The following is a 14,311-nucleotide window of genomic DNA, read 5'->3' on the forward strand; positions in this document are numbered from 1 at the left end:
AATCTGCTCTTGCAAAATTTCAAAGATGATGTTTCATCAGCTTGTCGTAAAATATTAGATAATTCAGTTATGAAAAAAGCTGAATGTTCAGTTTCCAAGTTAAAGCAACTACTATTAATACATGAAACTTTCTTCTTGCTGTTGTATTGAGGTGCACTAAGTTCATTTAAGGCTATTTGTTGTAGTGGATTGCTTTGCAAAACCTTTTGCTGAATAGAAGATAAAGATGGCCCAACTGTTGTATCTTTCTTGAGACACTGACTTTTATCTATAGACTTTGTCTTGGTTTTTGACAACTTAGTTTGCCTTGTTTTTGTATATTTATTTTGTCCATCTTCCAATGAAACCAACATGGAGGGTACTAGTGACAGTGAAGCAGTTTCTGTTACTAAATGCATTTCTACTTTTCTTTTTTCATCAGTTAAAATAATCAGTGACTCAGTATTTCCAGCACTGTATGTTTTTTTCCCAGAAATTTTGTTGAAATGATCGAGAACATTTGGAGATGAGCTGTGTTCTACGCCACAATCTTTATCATTAAACAACCTGTTACAAATCATTTGTTTAATATCCATTTTTGGTGAATCAGCAGAAGAAACCTGGTATTCCTTATCAGGCACTTTAAAGTTAGATAACTCAATGTTTAAAGAGGTAAGATCTTCAGAGCCCATTTGAAGTTCTGCTGATAGAACACCTATGTTCTTATCAGTACAGTTATATAGCACATGTGTCTTCAGAGAAGTGTCTGATAGAAGACAAGGCTTGTTGTCTGATAAAACACTAATAATGTTTTTTGCAGATTCATCAAGCATATTGCCTTCAGAAAGCAGCTTGATCATTTGATCTTCTTTGTTGTTAAGAGCTTGAGTTTTTGGTATTTGTACACTTGTGTCATTTACAAATTCAGTAACATTTTCTTCTCTGTTTGATTTAGTCTCTTGCTTCTTTTGCAAACAATTCTCAAAACACTGATACTTCTTGATCTTTGAGAAATTGTAACCTTCAAGATCACAGGTTTCCCATAAGTTGTTGCATATTACCTCATAAGACTTTGGCAAGGGGCTATTTCTTTTTGCTCCTACTTTAGCTACAATTTGTAAAGATGTATGAACTCTCTTCTGAGCTTTTCTTAAGTAAAGTATAGCTCTGTGAAGTTTTTTAGATAAACGTTTACTTTTACACAAAGATACTTCATCAGAGAGAGAACTTAGAATATTTTCTATATTTTTTTCAGATTGAGAAAACGTTTTAATTCTCCCTGCAGATAAAAAACTAAACATTTCAGATGATCTACTATGGTATAACCTCTTCTTTTTATCATACTTTTTAAAATGTTTATGCACAAAGGATTTATGTACCAAATCTCTACAAGGAATTGTTCCATTCATAATGGTTGCAGATAGATGTCTTTTAGAAAGCTTTGGTCTCATACTGCCTTTCCCATCAGTTTGGATGACGTTATCTGTTGGTTTACCAAGGGTACAGCTGTTTTCACTGTTTAATGAATCAGGAACAGCAACAAGCCCAGCAAGTGGCATACCACATTTTTTCTTAGCCGTGTAACTTGTATCTGTTTCATGTGCAGAATCATCCTGTGCAGGTAAGGTTTTCAAGATATTTTTATTTTCCTGTATTGGCACAAAATCATCAAGATCAGTGAATGCTTCTCTCTCTTCACCAGCTGTTTCATGAGTTTGGAGACTACACTGGCCTTTTCTGAAACCAAGAAGCATTTCATTTTTTTCTTCCATCTGCAGTGCGCTTTCCTGTCTTAGTTTATAAATAGGCACATCTACACAGATTTGTGTAACATTTTCACAAGGAGGTTTTCTAAAGTTTTTATTTGACTGCTCACTAATGCATTCTATGTCGGCATTTGGTCCTGTAGATTCATTTGAACACCTACAAAAATCTTTTGGAAATACAAGATGATGGCACATTTCACCAACACCCGCATTTTAACTCATTGCTTATTGTAACTTGAACATCAGGAAACACAATCCTATCAATGGATTCCACTAGCTTTTTCCGAGTGGAAGTAGGAAAATAGATATTTTTATCTGGGATTGAACAATGGTTTCCTTTTGCTGTCATGGAAATATTTTGGACAAATCTGTAAACTCCTCTCTCCTATTTCCAAATAGACCTTCCCAGTCTATTCGATCTTTCAAAATCTGATAAGAACTGAAATCCTCATTACATATATCTCCATTACTATATGTGTCTTTTGGTACTAAACAATTTTCCTCACTGGAATTATCCATAGATGGAATTTCAATTTCTGTTCCAAAATCTAAGTTTTGAAGACATAATCCTTCACAAATCTCTCCTTCCTGTACTACATGTTCTTCAGACACCACTTCTGTTTTACCTTTGCAGTCATAAATGCTGGTGTTTAACATTCCTAAATGTTTATTTCATTGAAAGGAATGTTTCCAATTGACAAGCTTGATCTTCAGATCCCAATGGATATTACATAGAGATCTGTTGGCAATTGATGCTAAGGAATCTTGTGCTTCACTGGTCTTATTTATTAAAGTAGATGGTATATTACAAAATGCTGGTGAGTCATATAACTGGTTCTGAATTCTTTCATCTTTAGGTATTACATCCATGCTGCAGGAACCTTTGGTCACTGCAGTTCTGCTAAATGCATAACTCTCCTGACAGGTCACATTTAAACTAGAAACAGATCTCGCTGAATCTAAAATCGTATAACTGGAACAATTCTCCTTTAGCTGTTCTATATCTGTAGTATATATGAAGTCTTCATAATTTGAATATTCAGGCATGTTCTTTGAGTACTCTTCCTCTACATGCTTCTGTTTTATAGAAAACATAGTATTCAATGTTGCTGCAGGGTAGTACATTGCTTTCTTGTCAATACATACATCCTTTTCAACTATTTCTGAATGTACAAAGGTATTAGAAACAGAACAGGCTGCATTACTTATCCCATCCTTGACGATAGAAAGATTTTCAATTTCTTTGGAATGATGTTTGAGTTCTTCACTGTTTGTTATTGTATTTTTAATTGCTGAATTAATTTGATTAGTCTCCAATGGATTTTTATTAAGGTCAGCTTCATGTAAGTGGAAAATTTCTTGAGCCTCACTTTTCTGAAGTTTTTCAGTACTAATTGGATTTAAATCAGAGGTAACATGAGCATTAACCTGCTCTTTATTTTCGAAGGACCTTTTCCCCATTCTGTCTACCAAAGGATACAGTTTTCTGTGCATGTCTGAGACTGACACTGGCCCATGCATTTTTTCTGCACAATAAAAAATGCCATCAGCTTTGTGTTCTCTCTTTAATGTTTTAATGTCATTTTCAGTCCATGCATCTTTTCCTAACTGACTGTGTATGTTCACACCAAACTTTGTCTTTTTTTCATCACACTTAAAAATTTCAGTCTTCTTGTTTTCCTGACCAATATCTATGTCTTCATTCTTGGCACAGAAACACTGGTTGCAGACATGTCTTTGACGATTCTCAGGTAGTGATTTTGGCTTATTAGTTTGCAGCTCCTGATTTATCAAACTAGCAAGCTTGTTTGTTTGGCCTTCATCTGCTGCTGTACTAATAGCACAAGTGTTTTTTTCAAAGGGAACCTCCACATCAGCATGATGTGTTTTAACTGATAAAATTACATTATGCATACGTCTGGATATTTGACCTCTATTAACAAATTCTTTGTTATGATTAGCTGAATTTGTATCATAGCTACAGGAATCAGTACTTATTTCATTTTCATCATTCTGGTATTCTGTGGAGATCCTGGCTGAAGTAGTAAACTTTCTATAGTCTTCAGTCACTGAAGAAAGCTTTGAACCTAGGCTGTTACTGTTTCTAGAGCTGTCCTCAGGTGCCTGTTCTGTTTCACTTTTTACTGCAGGCTTGGTTAATGGCAAAGAAGAAGCTGTTTTCATGGGCTCAGTGATGTACTGTTGACAAGAGGAAATATCAACTTTGGGATTCGGATTAATTTGTGATGCCTTTCTACAGCTTTTATTAAGACCCAACTGTTTTTCATACTTTTTATAATATTTATCATATATTTTTAATCTGGAATAAAGGCATGCTTTATCTTGTGTAGACAAATTTCCTAGTAAATCTATCTTAGCTTTTCTATCTTCATCAGATAGTGCTAAAAGTGAAGAATATTTTCTCAATTTTTCCTTAAGCTGACTCTCATACATTTTTAAGTCTTCAAAAAATAGACCTTCACTAGCATGAGAGTTTATATTTTTTGTTCTGGTATGATTTTCATTTTGGAAATCTAGCAGAAAATGTGCTTTGGGGATCTCTGGCACTGAAGCTGCCACAGTCTTGGAGATCTGAAGCTTTTCAATACAGGTGTTCAACTGCAATCTGTCTATGGGTTGTTCTTTCATTGTATCTAATATAGACATTGACTCTGAAGTCTTTATTTCATCCTTCTGTAGATATTCTTCCTGTGGTGCTTCATTCGTTTTCTTTATCTCTTGTAGTTGCCCTTGCTGTAGATCACTCAAAACAGAATAAATGTCTAATGCAGTTGGAAATTGTGTTGTCTTATTCTTGTATTCAGTCATGACCTTAGAATGTGCATTCTCAGGCAAAGACAATTCTGTATTTTGTTTCCCTACATTTTCTTCTCTTTTCAAAAGTCTCGGATCCTTGATTTGCCTTGAGGTAATCACAGTACTTGAACAACTGATGTTGTTGTTAACAAAAGGAAATGGAGTTGTGTTCAAAAGGGGGCCATTTTCATTAGCAGAATTAGAATCCAAGCTCTTTACAGGCATAATGTTTTCAGTTTCAAGAGGATTTATGTTCTGCATATTTGCATAAAGGTAAGAGAACAAATGTAAGCCATAAGGTTTTAAAGCCTGCAGGAATGATTCAGCCTGTGGAAGGTTCCAGCTCTGCTTGTCTTTTTCTTCTATGTTCACTGCACTCAAGGGCACAAGTTCTTGATTGTTTGGGGAATGAATGGTATTGCATTTGCAACTGTCCTGACACCTGCATGCAGAGGCTTTCGCAGGTGTCCTAATGCTCTTGTAGGTAATTCTGGCATCTTTGCCTTTCCCTTCCCTTTTAGCCACAGTGAAGTTTGTCCATGCATCTCTTCCTATGTGAATAATAAGAAAAGAAAACCCATCAGTAACAACATATTTATAGTTATAAGATCATTTTTCTTAAATTAATGCAAAATTATATACCTGCAAATGCTGCAATAGCAGCAACTAAACAGATTTACACATAAGCACAACATTCATCACTAAAGGAACATCTAAAGAATTTTTTTTAGAAGAAAAAATGTGCATCCAAGGTAGGAGACCTATAGCTATCAGACTAATTGGCAGTTCATTAAATTAACAGTAAAGCAAAAATAATAAAAATAGAAAGAACTCACAAAAGGGAAGTGGGTTATAAAAAGTGATTTGATATTGTTACAAGATCAGAATTTTAGATAAGAACAGTTAATTCCACTATCAGGCTCATTTTCAAAAGAAACAGACATCCAAAAAGTGACATAAGTCAGCATTTGGACGTTTATCTCACAGAAACATCCAAATCAGTATTATCAAACAGGATGTCCATAGTATTTTCAAACACAAAAGATAGATGTCCATCTTTTTTGAAAATGACCTTCTTTGCTGTTCGGAATTTGGTTGTCTTTGTAAAACGTCCAAATTCTGATTTAGACGTTTCTTTCGAAAATGCCCATCTATGTTACAACATGCATAGTCGAAGGGAGTTACAGAGGACATCTCCAAAAACTACAGACAAATAATTTGCTTATCTACAATCTACAAGCGTTCACTGCCATCAGATGCTGATAGAATACAAAATCTATCGACTCAAATAACATAATGGTGATAGAAAAAAGGCAATAAGAGAAGAACATTTGTAAATAAAGAAGTCTGTTTACTAAAGTGCTGTACACATTTACCTCCAGATTCTATATAGGTTGCCCAAATTTGGGTGTCAGGGCAGATGCACATACAAATTAATTAGTTAACAAGGCGTCAACAATCAATAAATGAGAGTTAATTGGAAACATTTTAGATTTGCACATACATCTGCCCTAGCTGCTATTCTTCAACATCTGTGCCTAAATTTCATAGCGCACAACTGAAAAGGGGCATAGCTATGGAGGGAGTATGGGTGGATTGGGAGGGCATTCCCAGAAGTTAAACGCAGTATTATAGAATAAGGTTATAACTGCACCTGAATTACACCAGGTTTCAGCAGGTGTAAATTCAGTACCCAATGTTAGGTGCGAGATCTGTGCTAAGTTTATAGTTTATTCAATTTAGAGGGGCATTTTTGATAAAACATCTAAGTCCAAAAATAAAATGGTGAACATACCCATTTTTAAACCTGAAAAAGTCTATCTTTTTGGTTCAAAAATCACCTTTTTCTAGACGTTTTGTGCTCAGTGCATTTTTCTTTTGGGACCATTTTGGAAAATAAAACATCCAAGAGAAAAAAATTCCCCCAAAACAGCCATTGGGATGTCTAGGGGCCATCATTCTTAGTAGAATGGAAACACAGACATCCCAGTAGAGCAGTGGGGCAGCCTGGGGGGGGGGGGGGGGGGCGGGGGAGACACTGCAGTGGACTTCACATAAAAGGTCCCAGGTACACATTTCACCATAACCTCCTTACATTGTATGGTGAGCCCTCCAAGAGCAGAAAAATACCTACTGTACTTCACTGTATACCACTTTTTTTGAGGGCTCACACATTCCACCACAAGTGTACCAGTTAGAATGGGATATGAGCCTGAGTCTCCTTCTCTGCAGTCCACTGCTCTGACCACTAGTCTACTCCTGGGATCTGCATCTGCTTGCTTCTCTAATAAGGATGGCCATCATAACTTACATAAAGCCTGGTATGTACCATCAATGTCACATCTTAGAGGGCTGGGAGGGGGGTCAGTGACCACTGGGAGAGTAAGGGGGGTATTGCCTTAATTCCTCATGTGGTCATTTGATCATTTAAGGCATCTTTTGGTCACTTAGTTGTGACTGAAACAGGTCTAGCCAAAAAGTCTTAATTTTGGTCATAGCCATTTTCATTTTGTTCCATTACTGCAGAAAAACATCTATCTTTTAGTGCCGCCCATATCCCACCTAAAACATGTCCCTGGACAAACTGTGGATAAAAACATCTAAAATTGGAGTGTTGAAAATCGCAACCTCAACATTTTAGAGAAAAACATCCTTCTGCCACCTTCTGACTTTTTTGTACTTTTTTCGTTTTGAAAATGAACCTCTCAATTTTCTTGTTTTCCTCATTGGATAGCAAATTGGATTACAAAATATAAATTAAAAATATTTACCCCCTGATATTCAAAACTATTTAACCGGCCAGGAACAGCGCCTGACCAGCTAAATGGCACTTAATCGGCTATCCAGCAATATTCAGCAGGAGATTGCTGGCTATCCCCACTGAATATTTCCAGTTAGTGGCTAGGAGATAACCTGCTATATCGTGCAGTATAGCTGGCTATCCCCGAATAGTCAGTGCAAAGCCAGCTATTGTAAGCAGCCACATCAGGCCATGTAAATAGTTGGAATACCTTTGGACAGTTTAAACTTAACCAGCTATCTCCAAATATTAACTTGGTTAAGTTTAAACCGGCCAAAATAAACTGGATACCCAGTGCCAGTCACTAGAAACGACCTGGCATTGAATATCTGGGCTGACCGCGGAAGTTAGCTGGGCTCCCTACTGTAGTCTGAATATCGGCCCCTTAGAGATAAAGGAACTCCATCATGTGAAAGGACAGGAGTGAAAAAGTTAAAGTGACAGAAGAACACATATAAACATATAATGAAATAAAATAAATACAATTTTGCCAGTACTCATACCCTCCTGGCTGATCTGAGGGAAAGAAGTATAATAATAATTAGTCAGGTGTGGCAATAAAAGGATTAAGCCTGTTAAAATAAATAGGTTTTTGGCCCAGATCTGAATTTACAGAACGTTGGCCCAGATCTGAATTTACAGAAGGAAGGTTTGTCCAAAGGGATAGTGGAAGAGAATTCCACAATAGAGGTACAATGCAGAAAAAGGCTCTGAGCCTAGTAGATTCAAGATGGGCTAGTTTGGGTAGAGGAATGTATATACAACCATCATTTAATTTACTTACTGGTCAATATTAAAAGTGATTTAACCAGCAAGAAATGGCTCCTGGCTAGTTAAACTGTTTGTTCGGGGCTAACCAGTCATTTTCAGCAGCACTGAACCAATTAGCGCTGCTGAAAATATCTGATTAGCGCCTATGTCAATCTGATTAATTTGGGGGCATTCCGGGATGGAGTCAGCACTTGGCTTAAGTGCCAATATTCAGCAGTTAACCGGCAAAGGTAATAGCATAAATATGAAGCCCTACTGCTGAAGTGCTGAATATCACACTTAACCGACTATACATTAGTTGGCTCTACAAACCTGGAAATTCAATGTCAAAGTCTTGACATGGTCCAGCATTGAATTTTCAGGCATAACACAGTGGCAGACAGCAAAATGGTGAGTGTCACCAACTGAATATAAAACCCATAATGTTGTAGCAGAAATGTGTATAAGTATCAAAGAGGCAAGGCAGAGCGAAGTCCCTTCATAGAGTGCCCTATGAGTTAGCTGCAGAGTTTATATTGGAATGTAAAATTGACTGGGAGCCAATGATGTATGAGGAGTGTTTTGTACTGCTTTTAAGCGCTTGGTTAAGTATTTGTGAAGGCCATAATCAATCCAAGAAGTTATCAGGGCGTGTACTAAAGTTAATTGAGATTATTTCTCCAAATAAGAGTGGACAGATCTACAGCAACAAACAGCCCAGAAACATTTCTTGACCAGGACTGCTATTCCAGTATTCCAAGATATTTGAACTGTTCACTAATGGGATGGGTTTACTGTCTGGTAATGGTGCATTGTAAGGGGATGTAGCTTGGCCAGTGAGCCACATAGTGGTTGTTTTGGCAGGATTAAAGACAAGTTGGTTTGTGGTCAGTCAATGTGACATTGCATCCAGACAATTTTGAAGACGGGTAAGATCAATACAAGATGGATCATAGGAGGCATACAGAAGGATGCCATCAGCATAAGAAACAGCCTTGATACTGTAGTCTTGAGTGATAAGGGTAAGAGGACTGAAGATGTTGAACAAAAGGGTGCTATAAAGGCAGGGGGGGAGTGGAGAATGAATGCATAGCAGTGAAGGATCGATCTGTCAAACCACCGCATTACGGTGCCAGTGATACTTGGAATGGAGTCTGCATAATAGCCGGTTGTGATTGACTAAGGGGCTCATTTACAAAAGAGAAAAATGCCCCAAAATTGTCATAAAGTAGCATTTGGGCTAATTTCTTCTCAAAACGTCCAATTCGGTATTTTCAAAACCTATTTTGCAGATATTTATCTATGCAATTCGTCTGCAGTGTGTCCAAAGCACAAGGGGGCATGTTGCAGTAGGGCATGCCTAACACTTAGATGTTTTATAGCCATAATAGAACAAAACCAAAATGCCTAAGGCGAAAACTTCAATGTTTTGTCTAGACCTGTTTTTCTTACAAATAAAACACAAAAAGGTGCCCTAAATGACCAGATAACCACCAAGGGGATTCAGGGATGACTACCCTTACTCCCTCAGTGGTCACTGACCCCTCCCCCCCCTACCCCAAACATTGTGAATAAAAATAGTATTCACCAGCCTCTATGACAGCCTCAGATGTTATAGCCACATCCATTAGAGAAGAATGCAGGGCCCTGGTGTAGTCTAGTGGTGGGTGCAGTGCACTGTAGGCAGGTGGACCCAGGCCCATAACTCCCCCAAACTGTTACACTTGTGGTGGAAACTGTAAGCCAACCGAAACTCATTAAAACCCACTGGATTTGGGATGTTTAAAGCAAAACATCCGAAGTCTGATAGATGTCATATTAAAAATGCCCCTCTATGTCAAATACTGCTGAGAGATCAAGAACCAGGGACATAGTCATAGGGGGTACTGGGAGCCTGGCCTCCCTCAATTTATGTTTGGGGCCCTGGTTGGTGGGGGTCCCAATGCACCACCAGTGGACATGGTCCTCCATTCATGACCACCTCCCCCACCATATATGTTCAGTTTTCTCAGAAACCGAGCATGTGAGGGGGGGGGGGGGGGAGGGAAGCCTGGCATGGAGATGGCAGCAGTACTTTGCTGGCAGGGTTGGGGACCCTTACCACTCACCAGCTCTGGTATGTGGGGGTCACGGGGAGAGGGGGGACAGGAAAAAGAGTGGTGTCAGGGCAAGGTAAAATTCTATGTCTCCCCCCCCCCTCAAAAAAAAAAAAAAAAAAACTCGAGGTCTGGAGACTTGCCTGAGCAGAACAACCCTGAGTTTTTAAAAGCTTCTTGGATGACACCAGAATGATTTTTGACCTGCACAAATGTGCTGAAGTCACGCTCCTCAAAGGAAAACTTAGTAAAGCAGAAAGCATTTCCCCAACTTTGGGAAACTCACGTAACCCTCTATTCTATTTGGAGTAGCCTAATGGTTAGTGCAGAGGGCTGAGAACCTGGGAAATTGGGTTTAATACCCACTGAAGCTTCTTGTGACCCCGGGCAAGACACTTAACCCTCCATTGCCCTAGGTACAAAAAACAGGCTGTGAGCCCACTAGGGACAGAGAAAGTACCTGCATATTTGATATGTAAACCACTTTAGTTGTACCACAGAAAGATGGTATATAAAATCCATGACTCTTTACCTCTTCATTGTCTCAAGTACAAACTCATGTCTAGCACCACCATCAATGGATGTAAATATGAAAAAGTTGCACAAATGGATTTCAAACTGATTACTATTATTATTTGGTTCAGGATCCAAAATGAGAGAAAAACTTATAGGCCTGTGACTCTGACTTGAACTCCAGTGTTGCTCAAAGGCTCATGAGCTATTGGGACACTGCAGAGCAAGCAGAAACCCGCAAGGGTGGGGGTCTAACTTACAGAGTTGCATTAATATGGCAATATGGTGGTAACAGATGTTCAGAAAGACAGAACTGGATAATTCCACAGGAAGATGACCAGGTGCCACAGAAAGTGTTTTGAGGAAGATGACTTAGATTTCCAGTAAAACCTAGTCTATTATTGACCTTTCCAGTAAAATACTAATCAACTCATTACCATAACCAATCAGTGTTAACCATTATATTAGCATAGATCCAATAAGATGTGATTACTGTCATATTATCCGTATCCTGAATGGACATATAAAATGAGTGTACTTCCTACTTCAATGGAGAGAGACAACCACTGCTGTTATCTTTGAACCAGCCAAGCTGCTCTCTTCCATGAGAAACCAATCTATTGCATCTGAATTGGCAAGTAATCCAATTGCTTTCTCATGAGTAGCTTTGAGTCTTTTATATCTACCCAGAGAACACCTGTGTGTAGCTGTGGTATGGTATTCCTATAATTATGTGATTTGGAGAATAGTAAAATAAAAGCATTTCATTGCTTGTATATACTTTGGAGTCTCAGATATAGAGGTAATTCCATGTAGCAATATTCTGTACTTCCAGTGAGATATCACTGATCTGCTAACTGTACAAATACTTGATGAGGTATCTAATAAAGAGCAAACTGATGCAGCCTTGGGTGGTTTATTTCTTCCTAAGTGTTAGTGGGTGGTCCACTATATTGGGAAGGGTAAATACACCCTAAATCAAAACATTTGGTGACCTGCCCGACTGCTGATAAAAGCTGGGATTCAGCTCCGTTGTTTAAAAACGTGGGGATTTCCCAGCCTTTGACCAGTCTCTGACTAAATGTAGTCACTAAAAGGTGGGAAACCACCCCGGTTTTCAATTTTTGATTGTGCTTGTGGCTTAAGAGTTACAGCTGTTCTTCTCCTACAAGTACAAGTGTGCTATACCTTTTCTGTTTCAAAATTTTGTTTTGGCTTAATGGTTACCCATATGTGGGTACTTCATCCTGGGATGAAATCAATTTGTGTGAATTTAGTAATATACTTGTTTTAGAGTATCTCTCTGCGCAGGACTGACTGCGGAGGTGTGACCAAATTTTCCCTCTGCACAGGAGTGACTGCAGAGGTGTGAACAAATTTTCCCTTTATTTTTAAAGCTCATTTTTTTCTCTTATCTTGTTTTTGTTCTTGCAGCTTAAGTTTTAGCTGGTTTTCTGCTGCAAATTCAAATCCACTAGGCCTTTTCAGTCTTAAATTTTTATTTCGGTTTTATTTTTAGGTAATTCTCCCTCCACTTAGGAGCGCTCAAATTTTTATTTTGAGTTCTTCATTGCTCCTTATCCTGTAAATTTTGGCCTCTGGGACATCTCATTTTAGAGCTTGTCCTTGCTCCTAAATTGCCCAAATTTCTTTTTTTCACACAGATATGGTTTGGCCTCTGGGACATCTCATTTTAGAGCTTGTCCTTGCTCCTAAATTGCCCAAATTTCTTTTTTTCACACAGATATGGTTTGGCCTCTGGGACATCTCATTTTAGAGCTTGTCCTTGCTCCTAAATTGCCCAAATTTCTTTTTTTCACACAGATATGGTTTGGGTTTTATAAGTTGTATGGCCAAGTTTCTTATAATGGATCCCAATAATGAGGTTATTTAGTGGACGCACTCTTTAATGATTTGGATTTAGAAATGGAGTACAACTGTGCCCTTTTGAGATTATAGTTTTATGTTTTTTTTTGTCACAGTGGGCTAGAGTGGCAGATCTGCAAACCCCATGGACAAACGCTCTTCTATTCAGCCTCACTCGCAGGACGTCTGAATATTTGGGGGTATCTGAGCACTCCCGTTGAGAGCTCCACCGGTTGATGTGTGTATGACTCCCGGCTTTGGAGGATCACCCCTGAAGAGTGTTGCGTATACCGGTTGATGTGTGTATGACTCCCGGTTATCGGTCGAGTGTGTATGACTTCCGCCCCTATTATTTCCTGTTTCTGAGGATTCTCCGGATGAGTGTTTCCCGGGTAGAGGATTTCCTCTGAAGACTGGTGAGTATATATTATAAATTTCTATTGTGTTTTTACGCATTTTTAGGTATTACCGAAGTATTGTTGTACCCCTTTTCTTTATCTGTTATTCTCCCCCACTACACACTCCCTGTGACATTTAACTACCATGACCATGCCCTTAGACACCGCTTTAAAGTTTTCCCATCTGAGAAAAGGAACTCACACGCATCTGTGAGAAATGGTTTTAAAAAATGGAGTAAGAATGACAAGGACCTTAAGTGGTCTGTCTCTGGCTCCTTTGAGCCTCATAAGTTATATGGACTAATTGCTTATCTATGTATCTGACTGATGCGAGTACAGTTTAGATATAGGATTACGTGGAGGGGCATAATCGAACGCGAACACTCATCTACATGGGCGTCTATGTCTGAAAACGTGTATGTGAAGAGGCAGGACAGACCGTATTATCGAAAAAGATGGGCGTCCATCTTTTGTATCGAAAATACGGTTTGGATGGACCAAATGCCATGGATTTGGTCCCTTCTGAGATGGGGTTTTTTTTTGCGATAATGGACACTAAAAACGCCCAGCTCAGAAACGTCCCAATCCAAGCCATTTGGTCATGGGAGGAACAAATGTACAACACTACCATAGCTCTTAGGAGTGAAGGGGGCAACTACATGTGGGTACAGTGGGTTTTAGAGGCCTCCCATTTACCACCACAAGTGTTACAGGTGGGGGGATGGGCCTGGGTCTGCCTGCCTGAAGTGCACTGCAGTACCCACTAAAAGTGCTCCAGGGACAGGATTTGTAGCTGGTGTATAACCTTGGCACAGCAGTTCACACCTGAAGACTAATCTCACTGAAAACATCCTTTATTTGAATAAACACCTTTATTCACAGTTAAGTGCAGATCAGAGGTTGTGCCCCACTGGCAACGAGTCTCCCTGGTACTGAGATTAGCAGTAGGTCCGAGCTGGCAGGATGGTGTACAATGCCCTCTTTCAGCAACATTCAAGGTAAGACCTAAGTGCTGTAACATGGCTAACACATGAAAGGGATCTAAAAGTGTCTTACACAAATGGCCACTACCTCATGGACTACCGGAAACAAAACAGAGCACACTCTGACCAAGTAAGCAGAGGGAAAAGCACCACGGGAGTAGAGCCTACCAACTACCAACATCGTGAGCATTTAACACAAGCTAGTGGAATCACGGAGACCAATACCCTACACCTACCACAATGCATTGCTGATGTGACTCTGAAGTGCCCTTAACAGAAAAGGTGTCACACTCACCCGAGACCCACATCAGAACCAGGGAAAGGCTGTTAGAGAATAGAACAC

At 39.0% G+C, this 14,311-nt stretch overlaps 1 protein-coding gene across 1 annotated transcript in view; it reads right to left on the reverse strand.

Annotated features, from left to right (window-relative positions):
* Positions 1-14,311, reverse strand: part of TEX15 (testis expressed 15, meiosis and synapsis associated) — a 330,552-nt gene that overhangs the window by 117,422 nt on the left and 198,819 nt on the right. The window contains 3 exon segments of the mRNA XM_030192116.1: positions 1-1,882; positions 2,147-2,371; positions 2,477-5,113. Of these exon segments, the coding sequence (XP_030047976.1) occupies positions 1-1,882; positions 2,147-2,371; positions 2,477-5,113 (4,744 nt within the window).

Source organism: Microcaecilia unicolor, chromosome 2, assembly GCF_901765095.1.
Source record: "Microcaecilia unicolor chromosome 2, aMicUni1.1, whole genome shotgun sequence".
Lineage (NCBI taxonomy): Eukaryota > Metazoa > Chordata > Amphibia > Gymnophiona > Siphonopidae > Microcaecilia > Microcaecilia unicolor.